At 53.5% G+C, this 18,851-nt stretch overlaps 2 protein-coding genes across 3 annotated transcripts; one reads left to right on the forward strand and one right to left on the reverse strand.

Moving 5' to 3' along the window:
* The first annotated feature begins 3,174 nt into the window (after window positions 1–3,174).
* On the forward strand, window positions 3,175–16,748 carry SEMA4G (semaphorin 4G). 2 transcript variants are annotated; one of them, XM_055424846.2, is made up of 16 exons: window positions 3,175–3,253; window positions 6,209–6,674; window positions 6,770–6,918; window positions 7,185–7,247; window positions 10,126–10,224; window positions 10,347–10,440; window positions 10,590–10,703; window positions 10,825–10,994; window positions 11,079–11,248; window positions 11,514–11,658; window positions 11,786–12,008; window positions 12,418–12,533; window positions 12,679–12,854; window positions 13,003–13,106; window positions 14,460–15,517; window positions 15,649–16,748. In XM_055424846.2, exons 2-15 carry the CDS (start codon window positions 6,551–6,553, stop codon window positions 15,287–15,289), a joined length of 2,577 nt encoding a protein of 858 aa, XP_055280821.1. In that variant the 5' UTR covers window positions 3,175–3,253; window positions 6,209–6,550; the 3' UTR covers window positions 15,290–15,517; window positions 15,649–16,748. The 2 variants fall into 2 exon arrangements, with proteins under 2 accessions (XP_055280821.1, XP_055280822.1); XM_055424847.2 differs by having other exon boundaries at window positions 13,045–13,106.
* A 798-nt stretch (window positions 16,749–17,546) lies between these two features.
* Window positions 17,547–18,815, reverse strand: MRPL43 (mitochondrial ribosomal protein L43). Its single transcript, XM_055424850.2, has 3 exons — window positions 18,543–18,815; window positions 18,347–18,453; window positions 17,547–18,231 (listed from the first exon to the last, which is right to left on the reverse strand). The coding sequence occupies exons 1-3, from the start codon at window positions 18,671–18,673 to the stop codon at window positions 17,990–17,992; spliced, it is 480 nt and encodes a 159-aa protein (XP_055280825.1). The 5' UTR covers window positions 18,674–18,815; the 3' UTR covers window positions 17,547–17,989.
* Window positions 18,816–18,851: the final 36 nt, after the last annotated feature.

The following is an 18,851-nucleotide window of genomic DNA, read 5'->3' on the forward strand; positions in this document are numbered from 1 at the left end:
GAGTTTTCTTATCTCGGAATCTGTGCTCAAGTTTCAGGGTTTTATACCTATCCCCTTCACCCAGGATCCCTGCTACAGTGAGTAACTGGGTCTGTGCAAATCCTGGAGCCAAACACTGCTGTCTAGGTGGCTGAGGACAACCAGCACTGGCCTCTGCCACTTTTTTACAGACAAGTTGGGGAGAATAACCTAGCAACAACAAGACCCACATTTGTGTTCTGTGTGAAATACACTAGAATGTTTTCAAGTGGGGTCCTCTCATAACCACCCTATGAAGCTATAAAGGAAGCTATGAAGCTGCCAGGGTAGTGACTAAGGGTAATAATCCACGCAAAAAATGACCTTCCTGTGTCCCCAGATTCAGATTCATGGCTAAGTTGAGGTTAATTTCTTGGTTTGATTTCTTGTCTCCCATTGTCACTATCCCCTCATTCATATTTTATCAACTTGATTTGCAGAGAGGAGTATTATCAATCAAAAGGGCTTCTTATTAGAAAGTTCATTAATTCCTGTCACACATTAAGTTCAGAGATTGAAGTGGGAGGACAGCAGAGAGAAATGGATTTGGTCTGAATGTATATTATCAGAGATAGTGAAGTAACTGCCCAGCTACAGTTTAGTAAGTGCCATGCTAGAATTCAGCATTGTGATTTATACATTCTGTTTATTTGAAAATGTGTAAGATTCTGAAGCAGCCATCAGAGCACCTTAGAGGAGAAAGGCTTGCCTCATAGAGTGTAGGTGAGTTAAATGCTGAACTGACCACCAAATCATTTTGGCCTACTTGCCACCTCCTAAAGTAAATCAGCACTGATTTCTATGTAAACATGAGGAGCTATGTCCCTTAGCCCCCTGGGCCCCTGCCCTTTAATTTCTCTCCTGTCTGTTACCATGAGGTGGTACTCTTTCTGCCCTCCCTCCACTATCCCCCAGCCCACTTTCCCACAAGGACTGCAGATTTACTTTTCATAGCCATGTGTCTCCTGGTCTTCCCAGCTTGGACTTACTCAATCCATCAGCTCTTTCAAGATTTTTTCTGTGTTCTTTTCTGAATTACTTGCTGACTTTTCCCTTCTTTTTCCTACTAGGAACCGTCTTATCAAATCAAACGCACTTTTCTCTTTCATGCCCCTTCCCTTCTGCCCACTCCCCCAACACTCATCTGTGCACAAGCTTGCACATTTCTGCCTTTGCTCAGACATTTCTCCTTTAGGTTTACCCTGCTTCTCTCTTCTCTACCTTTGCTAAGACAGTTCTCCACCCTGCTTCCCTCTTCTCAGGCTTTTCCAGTCCTGATTTCAAGGCAAGTCACTTAATGCCTTAGAGCCTGTTTTCCCATCTAATAAATAGGCCTGATAATCCATCAGGGTGGAATGAAACTACAATGAAAAATTAAGTTGGACACTCTGTAAAAGTTTGCATACACTTTAATTTTTGACTGCACCATGAGGCTTACAGAATCTTAATTCCCCAACTGGGGATTGAATCTATGCCCCTCTGCAGTAGAAGTGCAAAGTCCTACCCACTGGACTGCCAGGGAATTCCCTGTGTACACTTGAATGTAAACATTTCTTCCCAGCTACCTCCCCTTCCACATACACACACATCCTATTTACGGAGTGCTGGGGGTGGTGGAAGTGGGACGTGGGCCCTGCTGTCTAGCGACATGCAGTCTCACAGCTGCACAAACTACAGACTATATGTGATGAAGTGCCAAACTGAGCTTTGGGAAATTCTGAGAAAAGGGATGACATGTCTTTTCCAGGGTCCCTTCAGTTAAATAATGACAGCTACTTTAATCTTGTTGACCCTCTCTTAGGCCAGTGCTCATCTACCTGTTCCCCCACTCCCTGCTCCTCCAGAGCTCAGATTCCTAGGCACATGTGAGGCTGTTACCTTTGACCTGTGGCTCTCATCATTTTGGTCTTATTCTTGGACCATATCAGTATTGTCACAAATGAGAGAGGGAGGATCAGACCAGGTTGTGGCTAGAGTTCAGGTCCGATTTTAAACCCTAGAGGGAGATGTAACAGGTGTTGGGCTTCCCTGGTGGCTCAGAGGTTAAAGCATCTGCCTCCAATGCGGGAGACCCGGGTTCGATCCCTGGGTCGGGAAGATCCCCTGGAGAAGGAAATGGTAACCCACTCCAGTATTCTTGCCTGGAGAATCCCATGGACGGAGAAGCCTGGTAGGCTACAGTCCACGGGGTCGCAAAGAGTCGGACACGACTGAGCGACTGAACGGAAGGGAACGGGAAGGAAGCATGACCCGAGTCGAGGGGAAATTGCGGGGCCAGGGTGCATGGGAGGACTACCCTAGTTGAGTAAGGAGCTGGAGAGTTGATTCTTAGGAGGCTTCTTAGATTGCTGCTGGGTAAGGTGATCAAGTCTAGAAAGGGAGGGATATTTGCTCCCCTAGGAGGAGCTCACTGTAAGATCTAGAGTAAGAATGATATTCAACATGAACTGGAAGGGAACACTGGTGTCTGAGTGACCCAGTCCCTGAGGAGGTAGACCCCAGTTACTTCTAAGAGTTGGTCTGAGTGGACAAGTGCAAATGTTTGTGGCTTCTTTAATCAGAAAAACAGCATTTTTTTTGTATGCACTTCCGGTCAAATTTTTATTCATCCCTTCAAGCCTGACCCCCTCAGACCTCAAGCTGAAAGAGCAGGCGGCTGAAGACACTTGAGCTAGAAATCAAGACCCTTATCAGGGTTGAGAGCTGCCCCAACACTTGGTGTCCACCTACTCTGGCCCTCCGCCCTAGGCAGAGAGCAGAAGCAGGTGGCAGGAGCGCAAAAAGTGAGCTCCGCCTTAGAGGACTGGCCAGAGGGCCTTCGGAGAGTTAAGTCGGCCAGAGGACCGGTGTGCACATCCCCCGGAGAAAGCAAGTCCAAGGGGTCCTAAGTCTGAGGGGTAGGAAGGTGGGATAAGTCCCTACAGTGCGCACAGGGTGATGAAGCCACCACCAGGGGGCGCGGCCCTAGGGGGCGGGGCACGCCAGACGCCCGAGGGCACTGTGCGAGCCTTGACCTATAGTTTAGGGTGGGGATGCGAAAGCAGAGAGCGCCTTTCCCCTCACCCTTCCCTGCTGGCTCCGCCTCCCTGGCCCCGCCTTCCAGCCCCCTGCTCCACCCCCAGCTCCGCCCCTACCAGCCCCGCCTCCGGCCGCGGCCCCTTCCTCCCGCAGCTGGTGCTGTGGGGCCGCGGAGCCGCGCATCGCCGTATGCATGGCCTGGGATCTGCGAGCAAAGGTGAGACAGGCGTGGAGTGCGGGCAGCGGCAGGTCCTGCGCCGGGGGGCGGGGGCCAGGCCAGGCCTTCCCTACGTCTGTTAAACCTTCCAGGCTCGGCCAGGCCTTTCTCACCGCCAAGTCCCCTGGTCCCGCATAAAAGCTCTAGAGGGGCGCGGGCCAGGCCTCGGGCGGCGCTGGTCGCAGACCTGCCACCGCAGAGTCGGGATCTGGAGTGGGGCGGGGGCCCGCGTAGTGAACGGTGTTCCCCGGGATCTGGGTCACGTCTCCTGGAGTCTGGCGGGATCGAAGGAGAGCTCGTCCTCGAGCTGCAGCAATAGAGACTGAGGTTAGATCTGAGGAGAGGAGAGAACCGCGGACTGTCCAGGATGAAGGAAGGCGAGGGTAGCGGGGGAGGGGCTCTCACGCCAGGAGAGACCATCATCCTACTGGGCAGAGAGGGATACCGCCTACACTAAGCAGGTGGACATCTGGGATGAAGGTCGACATCCTGCCTATCCTACATTGATCCTGCTGGCTACCCTCCTCAGTTCCCTCCACCCCAAGATCTAATAGCGGGAAGGTGGTCAGAGTTCAGGGGGCGGGCCCTGGGGGAGGATCGCAAGCTTTGGAACCGGAGATGGTGTGTGGGATGTGGACTGGAGACCTTGAAGCCTTGTGGTCACTGGGGAAGGGGGTGGCAGCTCCGCCCGTCCCCCGCCCATTTAGCCCCACCCTCCTGCCCAACAGGTTAAATGCAGGCTGAGCACTCCCAGCCCAAATCCCATATCTAGAACTACAGTAAACATGGAGTAGAGGTGGGTTAAGTTACCTGTTCCATTGCATCTTTCCTTTGCTACATCAAGGGGCCTCCTCCTGCCTGGATTATGTAGCCCCTCCCTTGCCAGACTGGCCTTGACCCATGCATGAATCCTATTTGAGCATCTGAGATCAGAAACTTCCCTCCTCTTTACACACACACGCTCACAAACACAAACTTGGATTCTGGCCTTAGAATTAGGACTTTGGGGAAGGGAGGCAGGGTTTTGCTCTGCATCTCACCCCCAGTGGATACTGGTATCCTCCAAGCCTGTTGTGAGAACTGGACCCCTATGTGTACATACGCTTGTCTCTGCGTAGATGTGAGTGTGTGTTTGAGGACTGTGTGCATACAAATGTAGTTGATCCTTTTGTGGACATGATGGTGCCTGACCCACTGTATCAGTGGGATTGTGTGCGTGTCCCTACAGGTGCCGGACCCTCCTGTGAATAGGTGTTCAGTCTTCCATAGGGACATGTGTAGGTGTGTAACCCTCCTTGTTAACCCCTGAGACTGGGTGCCTTGCTAATTGAACAGGCATGTGAATACAACTTTACATGCAAATATGTATAGACAGGTGGCAGGCCCTTTAGGTGAACATATGTGTGCAGACCTCACTGTGAATGTGTGTGTCTGACTCTTCATGTGTACGTGTGCTCATAGCCCTCCTATGAATATGTATGTGTGTGTGTATTTATGTGCATGCATATCTCCCTCCTGTGGACATACGTGACTCATTTAAACATCTGTCGGGGTGCCAGGCACCACACTCTGAGTGGTCCTCTGACCTGGGGTGTATTCCTCTTGCCCAATCCTAGAGACTGATACCTCCTAACCTTAGGGCTCCCCCGCCCCTGCCCCACTTCTGTACTAAGCAAATAGGAGGCCCCAAAGGTAAACAGGTGTGCCTCCACAGCGAGAAATGGGGCCTGGGCAGTTTGCCTGGGGCCTTTTGCTGCCCCAGCCCCCAGACCAGGATCCGATGCCCCGCCTGTGGTCCAGTGAGCCTCTTCAGTCTGTTCATACTCCATTCTCCATTTTTGGGCTCTGCTCCAGTACAGCAGTGACCTTTACCTCTTGAAAAAACCCTCCAAATTCCTGTTCTCCCTCCGGCCAATTCCCAGTCCCTCCCCTCTCTTCAAGGCCACCTAGTTAATATTTGACCTGGAAGGAAAGGGAGAGGCCAGTGGCCCCTCTGGCTTTGTCTCATGAGATTGGGTAAGTCAGGTTTTCTCCACACCTAGCACAACCAAGAAACTTCAGAGATCAGGCCTGAATTTCAGGGGTCAGATCAGACCTGCCACCTATCCCAACTCCATCCCCAGCTGGTTGCCATGAGGGAGGGTCCAGGTGTGGTAACAGTCTCCAAGATATACCAAGGGAGGTGGCCAAGATCTCAGGGATCCTATCGTTCACCTTTTCCATGTTGCTCATGTCTCAGTTAAGTGGCCTTGCACACTCGAGCTTCCTGTACAGGTGTGACAACTGCACTGCTGAGGGTGGGGGAGGGAAGAGGGGGCAGATACCCACCTTGGTGCCTGTGAGTACCTGTTTGCAGGTAGGGGCACGTGTGGATGCTTAGCCAGAGGGCACAGTACAGACTTGCATGGGCAGGGCAGAGATGCGCACCCCCTTGGAGAGGAATGCTGAGGAGGAGAAGTATCTAATTAAAGAGAAATTCCACAGGGAGCTTTCAGGCCAGGGAAAAGAAAAAACAAAGGGAAAGCAGGACAAAATAAACAAAGGCCCATTAAGCATCTCTGCCCAGGCCTTCCTGCATAAGGCACCCCCGCAGGCGGAGGGGCAGCTGCTGCCCGAGTTGGGTCTCACTGCTGGGAGAAGGCATTCTTCCTGAGAACCTGGGCGCTACCAAGATGGAGGCCTAGCTGAGCTTCTGACTAGATTACAGAAGGGCTGGCACCTGAGATTTGGGTTGAAGGGAGTCTAGGGTCTTGTAAAGTGGGCAAGCTCCACCCAGCTTCCTGCATCTGAACAGCAAGGAGGACAGAATGCTGGGCTTCATCCTCTTGTGGGAGTTTCGTAGGTGCTGGGCCTCCTCGCTTTGATACCACCTGAACTCAGAGGGGAATGCTGTCTACTTTCCATCTACACACAGATGAAAGGACTTTTTTCCTGTTTGTTTTTTCTTTTCTTCAGAAAACAGACCTCAGTGAACCAGAACCAGCCCTGCTGTTGGGTCAGGGTGACCCCATCAGTGATCTACAACCCCTTTGTGACCCCACCATGGAGTTTGTAACTGATGCCGAGAGGCAGCCTGGAATCCACCCCTCTTCTTGACCTCTTACCTGGGATTCTATGGCCGCACAATCATGTGATCCATGTCTTCCCGATTCCAGGACCCTCCCTGGCCCCATGACCTCTGACCTTCTAAGCAACCTCCCTGGACCTTAATACCCTGTGACTATTCTTCCCATCATCCCCCAACCTCTGGCCCTGGCTCCCTTTGGGGGTCTTGTTGGTCTGGGCCTCCCCAGGAAGATGTGGGGGAGGCTCTGGCCCCTCCTCCTGAGCTTCCTCACAGCAACTGCAGTCCCTGGACCCTCACTGCGGAGACCATCCAGAGAACTAGATGCCACCCCGCGGATGACCATCCCCTACGAAGGTTTGACATCCCCAACCTCGAAAGGCAGCAGGAGCCAGGGGCTGGAGGTAGGGAGGCAGTCCCAGGGCTGGGCTCACAGATCCCGCTCTCCCCAGAGCTCTCTGGGATCCGGCACTTCAAGGGCCAAGCCCAGAACTACTCAACACTGCTGCTGGAGGAGGCCTCCGCGAGGCTGCTGGTGGGAGCCCGAGGCGCCCTGTTCTCTCTCAATGCGCTGGACATAGGAGACGGGACTCACAAAGAGGTCAGCCCCTGGAGCCTAGACCGCCCAGAGGGTATCCAGCTTCATTCAGCATCTTAGGACCTCAACTTCCCGGAAACCCTGTCAGTCTTCCATAACCCCCTGGTCAGACAGCACTGCCTTTTCTGGCCCAAGTCTCCTTTACATTCAATGCTCCTTCTGACACTTACCTCACCCTGGGGTCCTATCACCTTGTTCCACAGGTAATGGGGAAAGGCAAAGGCATTGGGTTCTATGAATCAGCCTATTCCCTTTACCACCCCCTCCAGATTCGCTGGGAGGCTTCCCCAGAGATGCAAAGCAAATGTCATCAAAAAGGGAAAAACAACCAGGTATGTGATCCACCCTGTTCCCAACTCCTTCCTCTTTCTCATCAATGGGGGCTGTCACGGTTGGTGGGGACATAGATGGAGAGGTACAGATCAGCCAGTTAGTCGCAGCAATCACAATAGACCTGTGAGTGCCGCTGGAGTGGCAGGCCTGGGAGCAACACTTGTAATGCAAACATCTGGTGACCTACTAGCGTGACTTTGGATATTATCTTAATCTCCTCTGGGCTCCCAAATAACAATCACGATTACAATAGGCAATCTCTAGTAAGTGCTGACTTAGCTATTATCTAATTTCATTCTAAAATCATCCTAGGAAATGGTGTTATCCTCCATTTTCAATGAGAAAAATGAGGCTTTGGTCAAGGAATAGCTCAAGTACCCACTTTTCCACAGGTATTAGTGAAGTGTCGGGCTTCCTTGGTGGCTCAGAGAGTACAGTGTCTGTCCTTAATGCGGGAGACCTGGGTTCAATCCCTGGGTCAGGAAGATTACCTGGAGAAGGGCATGGAAACCCAGTCCAGTACTCTGGCCTGGAGAATCCCATGGACAGAGAAGCCTGGCGGGCTACAGTCCATGGGGTCGCAAAGAGTCGGACACTGGACACGACTGAGCAACTAACACTCTCCAGTGAAGTGTCAGCCCTTTCTGGCTAAAGAACAGAATGTCTGCAGGGGTCCTATGTCTGGCTATGTAACAGATTCATCTGGAGAGCTTCTTACACAGTGTTTTTATCTTTCTGTGGTGTGGCATATCGGAATCTTAGTTCCCCACCCAGGGATCGAACTGACACCCCCTGCACTGGAAGCACAAAGTCTTAACCACTGGACTGCCAGGGAAGAACCTGGAGAGCTTTTTAAAAATATCCCAAGGCCCACAAGCTGGAGGATTCTGACTTAGTGGGTCTGCGGCACTTAAAGGCATCTCCAGGAGATTTCATCAGAGGATGCCTCTAAGTGTAACATGGGTAGAAAATGGAGCTGGTGAAGCATATGGAGCCCAATTTATGGAGGGCAGTTAACACCCAGCTGGGGGGTTGGATTTTATTCTATGACAGTGGTACCCTCACCATTTGATATTTTAGAGACTTTCAAACTTTAACGTGCAGTCAAATCACCTGGGGATATTATAAATGCAGATGCTAACTCAGAAGGTCTGGGGAAAGGTCTGTGATTCTGTGATTCTAATGAGCTTCCAGATGAAGCTGACACACTGCTGGTCCCGGACCATTCTTTGACTTCAGAAGAACATTTCCCAAAGCATGTTCTGAGAAGCAATAATTTTCAAAAGAGATGTTTAATAGTTAGATGAGTTTGGAAAATGCTGCATGCTCAATCCTACAATGCACAGCGATACCCTTAAAGGCTTTGAGGTGTCCCCAGTAGAGGTAGCTTTTACCTGTGGTTTTCTATTCATTTGACCACAGAATTCCCCCTCCCCGCTCCCCCCTTTTTAATGGAAACATCTTGGGGAAACACTATTTTAAGAATATTTATCTGGTCTCAGGCACTAAATGAATTAAAATAGAGTGAGTCTGGAGGCAAGAAAGGTAGTGCGGAGGTGGGGGGCATCATATGGGTCAGAGGAGGGAGGCCTGAGCAAGCTGGTGGAGAGGAGGGCTGGATGCCAAAGTCTGCACCTGGTGAGGGTGGGGTAAAGACATAGAGGCCTGCATGGACTCAAACCCTGGGTAACAGACAGGAGGAGGAATCGCTAAAAGTCAAGAGGGCATCGGCTTAGGGTATTTGATAGGCCGAGAAGGCCACTGTGGCTGCAGGAGGGTGAATGAGGCCGGAGGAAGGGGCAGGGCTCTGTCATGTAGGGCCAGGAGCATGTGGGGCCCTATGTTCAGGACTCTGGTGAGTCACAGAAGGGTTTTAAATACAGCAGTGACATGATCTGGTTTACATTTTTAAAATATGCCTCGGAAAGTGGGTTGCAAGAGGGTGCTGACTGGTAGCATCTCTCTGAAAGGAAAATCCAGACAATGGTAACAGCAGTCTCCTTTGAAGGCAACAGGATAAAAAAGGAGACTGTTTACAACATATCCCTTTGTACCTTTTGAATTTTACACCGTGTGCCTGTATTCCTCATACACTGAATCAATAAACAGCTTTTGTAAAGAGAGGCAGAGAGGTGGGGGAGCTGTCAGGTGGTCGCGGTGGCTGTCCAGGGACGAGATGACAGTGATAATCTGGACTAGGGCGGTGGCAGTGGAGGGGAAGCGGACCAAGTCATGGGACGTGTGGAATAAAGACTTCATCACGGACAGAGACTGAGTGTGGGGGTGAGGGAATGGGAAGCAGCAAAGATGACGCCTGGTTTCTGGACTGAGCAATAGGATGGACGGATGAAGTGAGGTGGGAAAGACTGGAAGAACAGGTTTAAGCGAGAAGATGCACAGGACGGAGGAGGGGATGAGCTCGGTTTCTGACAGCATGAGTTCGACATGTCTGTGGGCTAGCAGGTGGAGCAATGGCTGGAACCTGGGGGGTAGGTTTGGTAATGCCACCCTGAAGCGGGTGTGGGAGCTCCGTGACTGGCAGACGGTGCTGAGAAGATGCAAGAGAGAAGCGTCTTCAGGTGGTGAGAGCCCTTGGAGCCCCCAGACTAGGGGACTACAGAAGATGCAGGAGAAGCCAGCCAAGTGTGTCAGGTAAGCTGAGCTAGCCAAGGGAAGAGGAGTCATGCCCCTGGGAGACCAAAGGACAGTGAGATCCCGGGAACAGTCTGTGTCCTGAGCAGTGAGAACACCCACCAGGATCTCAGAAGGAACTGTTTGTCCTGTGGTTGGGGGCAAGAGCCAGACCACAGAGCTGGCCTAATGGAAGCGGTCTCTAAGGAGGCCCAGGGCTCACAGCCCTCCTCGTCTATCCCACAGACCGAGTGCTTCAACCATGTGCGATTCCTGCAGCGGCTCAATGCCACCCACCTCTACGCATGTGGGACTCACGCCTTCCAGCCTCTCTGTGCAGCCATTGTGAGTGTGTCTGCCCCTGCCCTGACTGCCGCCCCTGCTCCCTGACCCTGGACCCTTCTGACCTTCAGCGACAACCCCGGCCTGTCTTCAGGCTCACTGACTTTGGGCCCTTCCTCCCCCAGGATGCTGAGGCCTTCACCTTGCCAACCATCTTCGAGGAGGGGAAGGAGAAGTGTCCTTACGACCCAGCCCGCGGCTTCACTGGCCTCATCATTGGTAAGCATGCTCTCCTCTCCACACGGGCCCCTCAACCACAGGCATACTGCCTGTGGGACATGGATCTCATTGCTAGGACTTGCCACCCATGTAGTATTATGTGTCTTGTGTGTGACGTGTCTCTCACGCTGGGCATGTTCGTGCCTCAGATGGAGGCCTCTACACAGCCACTCGGTATGAATTCCGGAGCATCCCTGACATCCGCCGGAGCCGGCACCCACACTCCCTAAGGACGGAGGAGGCACCGATGCACTGGCTCAATGGTTAGGAGGATGAGGCCCAGGGTGATGGGGGGCAGGGACTGTTTCTGCATCCGTACTCCCTTGGGCAGTTGGCCAGTGGGTGAAGATCCCCAACCTATCTCAGAAGCCACCTGACTCACAGATGCTGAGTTTGTGTTCTCCGTCCTGGTGCGGGAGAGCCAGGCCAGTGCCGTGGGGGACGACGACAAAGTTTACTACTTCTTCACGGAGCGTGCTGCTGAGGACGGTGCAGGCAGCTTTGCTCAGAGCCGCAGCAGTCATCGCGTGGCCCGTGTGGCCCGGGTGTGCAAGGTGAGGAGGACTGAGGTCAGGGCAAGGGTGTAGAGGCTGAATCTCTGACCCTGGCCATTGACCCCCTGCCCCCTGCCCGCCCAGGGAGACCTGGGAGGGAAGAAGATCCTGCAGAAGAAGTGGACCTCCTTCTTGAAGGCGCGCCTCATCTGCCACATCCCACAGTACGAGACGCTGCGCAGTGTCTGCAGCCTGCAAGCTGACACCTCAGCACACACACACTTCTATGCAGCCTTCACGCTGACCACACAGTGGTCAGTTCGGGGATGGCGGGAAGGCGAGGGATGGGGACAGCATAGGGGTTGGAGCAGAGGTCAGGGGAGATGAGATAGGACCCCCCGGGGGGAAGCCAGCCGCAGACGGAGAACTTCAGGCACATTCAGGGGTCTGCTGCCATTCAGAAGAGGGCCTGTGGACTTGGAGCTGGGATTGGTCAGGGCAACGGTGGGTTCCAGGCTGGATAGGTAGGCAGGCTCCTTTCAGTGTGACTCAGCCCCCTCCCCTCCATCCCATCCTTAGGAAGACCCTCGAAGCCTCAGCCATATGCCGCTATGACCTGGCCGAGGTGCAGGCTGTCTTCGCAGGCCCCTACATGGAATACCAGGATGGTGTCCGGCGCTGGGGCCGCTATGAGGGCGGGGTGCCAGAGCCCCGGCCTGGCTCGGTGAGTGCTGAGGCCTGGGGTCAGTGCTGAGCAACAGGACCCCTAAGATGGGGAGGAGGTCTAACCTTGTGGGGAGGGTGGGCCAGTGGTAGAGTTCTAAGATTCACCACCCTATCCCCCACCACAGTGCATTACAGATTCACTGCGAAGCCGAGGCTACAACTCATCCCAGGACTTGCCATCTCTGGTCCTGGACTTTGTGAAGTTACACCCACTGATGGCTCGGCCTGTGGTGCCCGCACGCGGACGGCCCCTGCTGCTCAAGCGCAGTGTGCGCTACACACACCTCACGGGGACACCTGTCAGCATACCCGCCGGACCCACCTATGACCTGCTCTTTCTGGGCACAGGTGCTTCTGACCCCTGGCCTGAGCCCTTTGGTGACTGCTGGCCTGAGTCCTTGAGCCCTGTTGATGTCCAGTCCCTTGGATGACCCCGATCACAAAACCCTGGTGACCACTGATGTTGATTCTTCAGTGAGCAATCACTATTGGTCCCCAAGGAGCACTAGCTCTTGGTGACTGCTGACTCCTGTCACCAACCACAATGACATTTGACCCTGGTCACTAACGCTTCTAAATCCAATAATTCTTGCCATGACTAGCTTGGAGTTTCCAATCTCGGGAGAACCCACTGCTCCTGGCTGAATCCTTGTCCCTGACCTCAGGACTCCAAGCTGCTCCCGTTAGGCTATTTATTACAGGGGGCTGAGAGTAGATTCCACTGCTGGAGTCTGACCTTCTGCCATTCCCATACCAGCTGATGGCTGGATCCACAAGGCTGTGGTCCTGGGCTCTGGGATGCACATTATTGAAGAGACACAGGTGTTCAAGGAACCCCAGTCTGTGGAGAACCTGGTCATCTCTCCGATGCAGGTAGCCCCTGACTCATAACCCTCAATATTTTGGTCTTGCCAGAGTAGACAGAGGGAGGTGGGAGGCTGGACACTGGCTGTGTGTGTGTGTGTGTCTGTAAGTGGGAGTGAGGTGCTGCCAACCAGCTGTTCCCTCTGACTCCTAGCATAGCCTCTACGTGGGGGCCCCAAGTGGCGTCATCCAGCTACCACTGTCCAGCTGCTCCCGCTACCGCTCCTGCTATGACTGCATCCTGGCCCGGGACCCCTACTGTGGCTGGGACCCCAGCACCCATGCCTGCATAGTGACCACCACTCTAGCCAACAGGTCCCAGAGTAGCAGGTGAGAGGCATGGGGGTGGGGGGGTTCGAGGGTCTCATTTGCCCCGGGGATCAGGGCCTAAGGGGTGAAGGAGGGCCTGCCAGCTGCGGGGAGTAGGGTCCAGTTGTTTGTAACAGCTTTACTGACCCTTCCACTGGGCAAACTACAGCCCAGTTCCTCTTGTTCTTGAATCCCAATCCTCTGTCTCCAGGACAGCACTCATACAGGACATGGAGAGAGGAAACCGAGGCTGCGAGGGCAACAGGGACACAGGTAAGTGACACCATGGCCGTGTGGGTCTGGCAGCATAGCCTGTCCTCTTCACCATCTGATGCCATCTGTATGTGCATATATCTATCTGAATGACTCTGTGCTTTCAGTGAGAATGACCCAGCACAGGGTAAGTATTCAACAAACATTTGTTGCAAAACGAAAAGTTATAAATAAGCAAACAGGTTCAAGATGTGAAGTTTTTCCTCACTTCTGGAGCTTACAGCCAAGTATGTCACAGGCAATTAAATGATCACACAATAAATTACAATTCTTTTCTTTGGCTTTTTTGATACAAAAGAAATAATTACAACTATGACAAGGGTTTGAGAGATAATAGGTTCTTCCCCAAAGGAAGATCAGATGACTGAGCTGATATCTGAAGCAAGAGCAATAATCATAACAATCATAGCTAATATGTACCGAGGATTTACCATGCGGCAAGCACTGATCAAACACACGCATTTCATTTGTTCTCAGAGCATTCCTATGAGAAAGGTGCCATTATTACCATCTCCATGAGGGGCAATCTCTCCGAGTAACAGAAAGAATACGTAAACTACCCCAAATTGATCAGCTCTTAAGCAGTAGGGTCAGAATTTGAGCCTAACCCCAAGCAGGCTGACTGGAATCTGTGCTTTTGTTTACTGTTTTGCTTTCTCTTCCAAGTTAACCTGGCTAATACAGGGCACGAGGAAGGGGACGACACCCAAGTAGAGGGAAGAGCAAGCTTAGTGTTTGAATGAGAGAAGAGGCTGGAGAGATGGGCAGGACTGTGCTGAGGCAGGGGGATGACATCATCAGTTTAGCATTTTTAAAAGGTCACCCCACTACTGCGTAAAGAATGGATTAGGTGAGGGCCAGCAGCTGGGGAGACGTGAACAGGTCTGAGAAAGATTCTGGAAGCAGAATCTTAGTGAGGGTTAGATACAAAGGTGAAGGGGAGAGACAAGGGAAACTCAGGTCGCTGGGAAATGGCTGGTGATGCCATACATGGTGATGACAATTCAAGAAAAATACCCAGTGTAGTCTCAGCGGGAGCTTTTGGCCTCAGTTCCTGTGACATGTCCAAGAGATGTACGGCATGTAGAAGAAAGTCAAGTCTACGCTCGGTAGAAAACTCTTTGCTGGAGACAGAGATGAGGAAATCACAGGTAGATGTTAGGAACTGAAAGCACTGAGACAGGCCAACTGAACCTTGTGTGGGAGCATGAGCACAGAGGGCTTAGTCCTGTAATTCTAGACTCTGTGCTTGGTGCTGGGGACCTAACAGTGAACGACCTGGCTTGCCATCTCCAACGCCCTCCCAGGATAAGCAGGCACTGACCACGTTCTCCTGTCCCTTGCTCCCTCCAGGGCCACCACCACCACTGAAGACTCGTTCTGTGCTCCGGGGTGATGATGTCCTATTGCCCTGTGACCAGCCATCCAACCTGGCCCGGGCCTTGTGGCTGCTCAATGGGAGCATGGGTCTGAGCGATGGGCAGGATGGCTACCGCGTGGGTGTGGATGGGCTGCTGGTAACAGACACTCAGCCTGAGCACAGCGGCAACTACGGCTGCTATGCTGAAGAGAACGGCCTCCGCACCCTGCTGGCCTCCTACAGCCTCACGGTGCGGCCAGCCACTCCAGCCCCTGCTCCACAAGCCCCTGCCATGCCTGGGGCACAGCTGGCACCAGATGTGCGGCTCCTCTATGTGTTAGCCATTGCTGCACTTGGTGGCCTCTGCCTCATCCTGGCTTCCTCCCTCTTCTACGTGGCCTGTCTTCAGGGAGGCAGACGAGGGCACCGTCGAAAATACTCACTGGGTCGGGCCGGCAGGGCAGGGGGCTCTGCTGTGCAGCTGCAGACAGTCTCAGGCCAGTGTCCTGGAGAGGAAGATGATGGTGATGATGGGGAGGGGGCTGGGGGCCTGGAGGGTGGCTGCCTCCAGATCATTCCCGGAGAGGGGACCCCAGCCCCGCCGCCGCCACCCCCCCCACCACCACCAACTGAACTGACCAATGGGCTGGTGACGCTGCCCAGCCGGCTGCGCAGGATGAATGGCAACAGCTACGTGCTCCTGAGGCAGAGCACCAATGGGGTGCCGGCGGGGCCCTGCTCCTTCGCGGAGGAGCTCAGCCGCATCCTGGAGAAGAGGAAGCACACACAGCTCGTAGAGCACCTGGATGAGAGCTCTGTCTGAGCCCAGCCTCCCAGGACAAATGCTCTTCCAAACCAGCCTGCCTGTACCAGGCTGGGTCGCTGCCTCCCCAAAGGACACCTTACCCTCATCCCCGCAACTCCAGGCCCTTCTCCCAACTTTGTGATGTCCCTGTAGGGCTGGCCAGCGTCAGGCCCAGCCAGAGCCCCCTTCTCAGTCTCTCCACAGACTCATCTGTGAGCAGCCCAGGTCAACCGGTGCTCCTCAGAGGTAGGTGCCCCTCAGGCTCTGCAGTCCCCGCCCCCACTCCTCTTCACTTTTAACCTAAGCACTTGGGAGGAGAGGATGCCATCCTCCTGCCCCATTCGTCTGCTTACACCCTTCCTCTTTCTCCCAAGCAGGGCTCTGCAGGTCCAGGTGGCCACAAGGTCACCACCCTCTGCCTGGCCCTACGTGCTGGATGGTCCTGAAAACAAACCAGACCTCTGCCAGCCACCAGAGCCACCTGAGCCCTGCGTGCATTCACGTGCGCACGTGGAAGAATGCCTATCAGCTGGGCTGCAGGGCCCCCACCCCCACCTCCTGGTGCATTCCTGCGTTTCATCCCTTCTTCTGGACTTTGGGTACCCTCTCAATTGCCACCTCCCATCCTATCTAGTCTTTTCCTGTAGTCCCAGCCCCATGTGATGACCTCTTTGGCAAGAGCTTGGCAACAGGCCAGCCTGGGAAGGTAAGACTACTGCAACCTTCCCTCTTCTCCCCTGATGTGTAGCCCTTGTGAGTCAGCCTCCCTACGCCTTGGTCACTCAGGAGTGCCAGAGACAGCTCCAGGCATGGTCTTCCTCGCGCACATGTGCTTACATTTCCATTCACATGCACCTTCTGAGCCTCCCCTTGCTGCATTGAACCTGTGTCTGTCGGATTTGGTCCATGAATATTTCAGAGGGAGAGCTGTCTCCCATTTAGCTGTCCTTGCAGACACTTCCTTAGGACGGGTGACCAACACTGCACTCAATGAGCCAGCCTCTCTTTTGGGGACTAAGCATTTGCTGCCCCTAGATCAGAGCAGGGGGAGGAGAGATCTGATGTCTCACCTGGCACTGATGCCCGTTCTCGGAACTATGCAAAGGGCAGAGGCTGGGAGTCTGGATGCTTGGCTCCCACCCCTGTCCTACCTCACCGGGGCACTTTCAGGGTCCAGGGGCCTCTGAATTCTCCAGGCCCACATGGGACAATCAAAACCTGACTGAGCTCCCCCATTTCCCTCGGGTGAGGATGACTGTTATTTTTGTAGCTGAGAACGTGGAATCCCACGGATTTTTACTGCCCTTCACCCAACCTCTCCTTCCTCTACCCCACAATGAATGTATTTATTGTAAACTGGCTACACTTCTTTAGAAATGCCCCCGCTCACCACGCAGGTAGGCGGGACAGGCATGTGACAGAGTGGGGAGGCTGGGCTCAGCTCCTCCCCCTACTGTTCGTTAATAAATACCCTTTTCCCCACAGCTACTATGAGTGGTCTGCTTGGTCTAGGCTGGTCTTCCCCTGATCACCAGGAGACAGGCTTCTAAGCTTATGATAAAGATGTTTCAGGGTGGGCTTTGCTTTCCATAAAACCATTTTCAGGGCGTCCCTGGTGGCCCAGTGGTAAAGAATTCGGCTGCCAATGCAGAAGACACGGTCCGGGAAGATCCTATAAGCAACTAAGCCCGTGCGTCACAGCTACTGAGCCTGTGCTCTAGAGCCCGGGAACGCAACTACTGAGCTATTCGCCACAACTACTGACACCCATGTGCGCTAGAGTCTGTGCTTCACAACAAGAGAAGCCACCGCAATGAGAAGGCTATGCACAACTAGAGAAAGCCAGTGTGCAGCAATGAGGACCCGACACAGCCAAAAATAAAATTTTTTTAAAAATTTTGCAGAAGTTGGGATCCTCGGCTTCCATCCTAATTGTCCTGAGCAGGCACACAGGCGTTTTAAAATGATCACTATTTACTGATCATGGTGATAAGGGGATGACAAAATTAATGACAATTCAAGAATTCATACAAAAGTTTCTAGGTTTTTACCTCCTGGCTCTTTTTCTCATCATCTCCTCCCCTCCCGAGGTCTAGAAGATGGTGCCTATTAATCAGATGGTCTGAGAAACACTCTTTCCAAGGGTTTAGACTAGATTAATCATATGACCTTTGATACTACACCATCCTGAAGAGTTATTATTCATTTTGCTTCTGGTTTTAGGATAGTCAAAAAAATGGTGTTAGTTTAAAAATGCACATATTTTGAAGCAGACTTCAAGTGTGACCTTGGCAAATTTATTAACTTCAGTTTTCTAATCTGCACACAAACATTCACATAGATATAAAGGGCCTAGCCCAAGGCCAGGCTCACAGCAGGCTCTTGGTCACTGGCTACAAAAACAGGGCAAAAGGAATTCTTCAGAAGCCAGCCTTGAAAGCCCTCACTGTGATTTGAGATCACTATTATTGATTTGGATTTGAGAAGACCAAGTCAAATCTCTGAAGATTCTCAGGTTTCAGGATGTCAATTGGCTAAGAATGAGGAGACTCACAGTCCCTCCCCCTCACGGTGGACATCAAAAGAGACAGGCAGCTCTTCTTTATCCCAAGCAAAAGTACCCACTAGTGGGCTCCATCTGTCTCCCGTGAAGCAAACCAGGAGCAGGAACCACCTCTGCTGGAGTGAGAGCCCAAACTCTGGGTATGGAGTTGGTCTTCATTGTGCTGGCCGCTGGGTCGGGGCAGGATTCTGGACCTCTCGAGGGCGCAGCCCGCCCAGTGCTGTCGGTTTGTTGGTGAAGGGGTGCCACTGACCCTGGATGCTAGGACTGTCCGTGTGGAAGGGCTTGCGGATGCGGATCACGTCCAAGCCCGACTGGTCGGCCAGCTTCTGCACCAGCGTGGCGATCTCCTCGACAGACTTGCAGTTGAGGCTCTCCTCGCGCACAGCCCCATTAACTGGTCGAAGGGAGATGGGGATAACAGAAGGGGAGCAGGCGTCAGACGAGCGTCAGGCAAACGGGCCGAGCCCCCCTCCGACGCCGCCCTCCAGCCCTCGCCCGGCCCCACTCACGGTATTCGGCCACTACTCTCGGCACACAGCACGGCCGCGGGTTCACATATATGACGACCCCGGGATTCCGGCGGGCGAAGTCGGTCACTTCCCGTTCCACGAACTCCCTGAGGGACCCGAGAAGGGTGAGCAAGGTGACCCCTGACCCGGGGCGACCGCGGCCGGAGTCGCACCCCCGCGCCCTTCCTCGGCTCACCTGGCGCCGCGGGACGAGGGCGCGTCACGGCTGAGGCTAAAGCTGAGCCGCTGCAGCTGCTGCACGTAGCGACCCAGCCCGTTGTGCAGGACACTCGTCAGGAAGCGGCTCGCCGTCCCCCGAGCAGTCATGGCCACGGCCCTCCAGCCGCCAAGCCGCGTCTCGCGGAGTTGGGGCGGGACGAACCAGAGGCTTCCGCTTCCGGGAACACTTGGAACGTGGCAGTTTTGCTTCCGAAGTCACGGCTAGTGGCTCGCGTATGACCCATGTTGCAGGCGACAGGGGATAGACGAGAGTGGTGACCCGGGG

The sequence above is a fragment of the Moschus berezovskii genome, chromosome 12 (genome assembly GCF_049115385.1).
Source record: "Moschus berezovskii isolate FMDL1 chromosome 12, NW_MosBer_1.0, whole genome shotgun sequence".
NCBI classification, from domain to species: Eukaryota; Metazoa; Chordata; class Mammalia; order Artiodactyla; family Moschidae; genus Moschus; species Moschus berezovskii.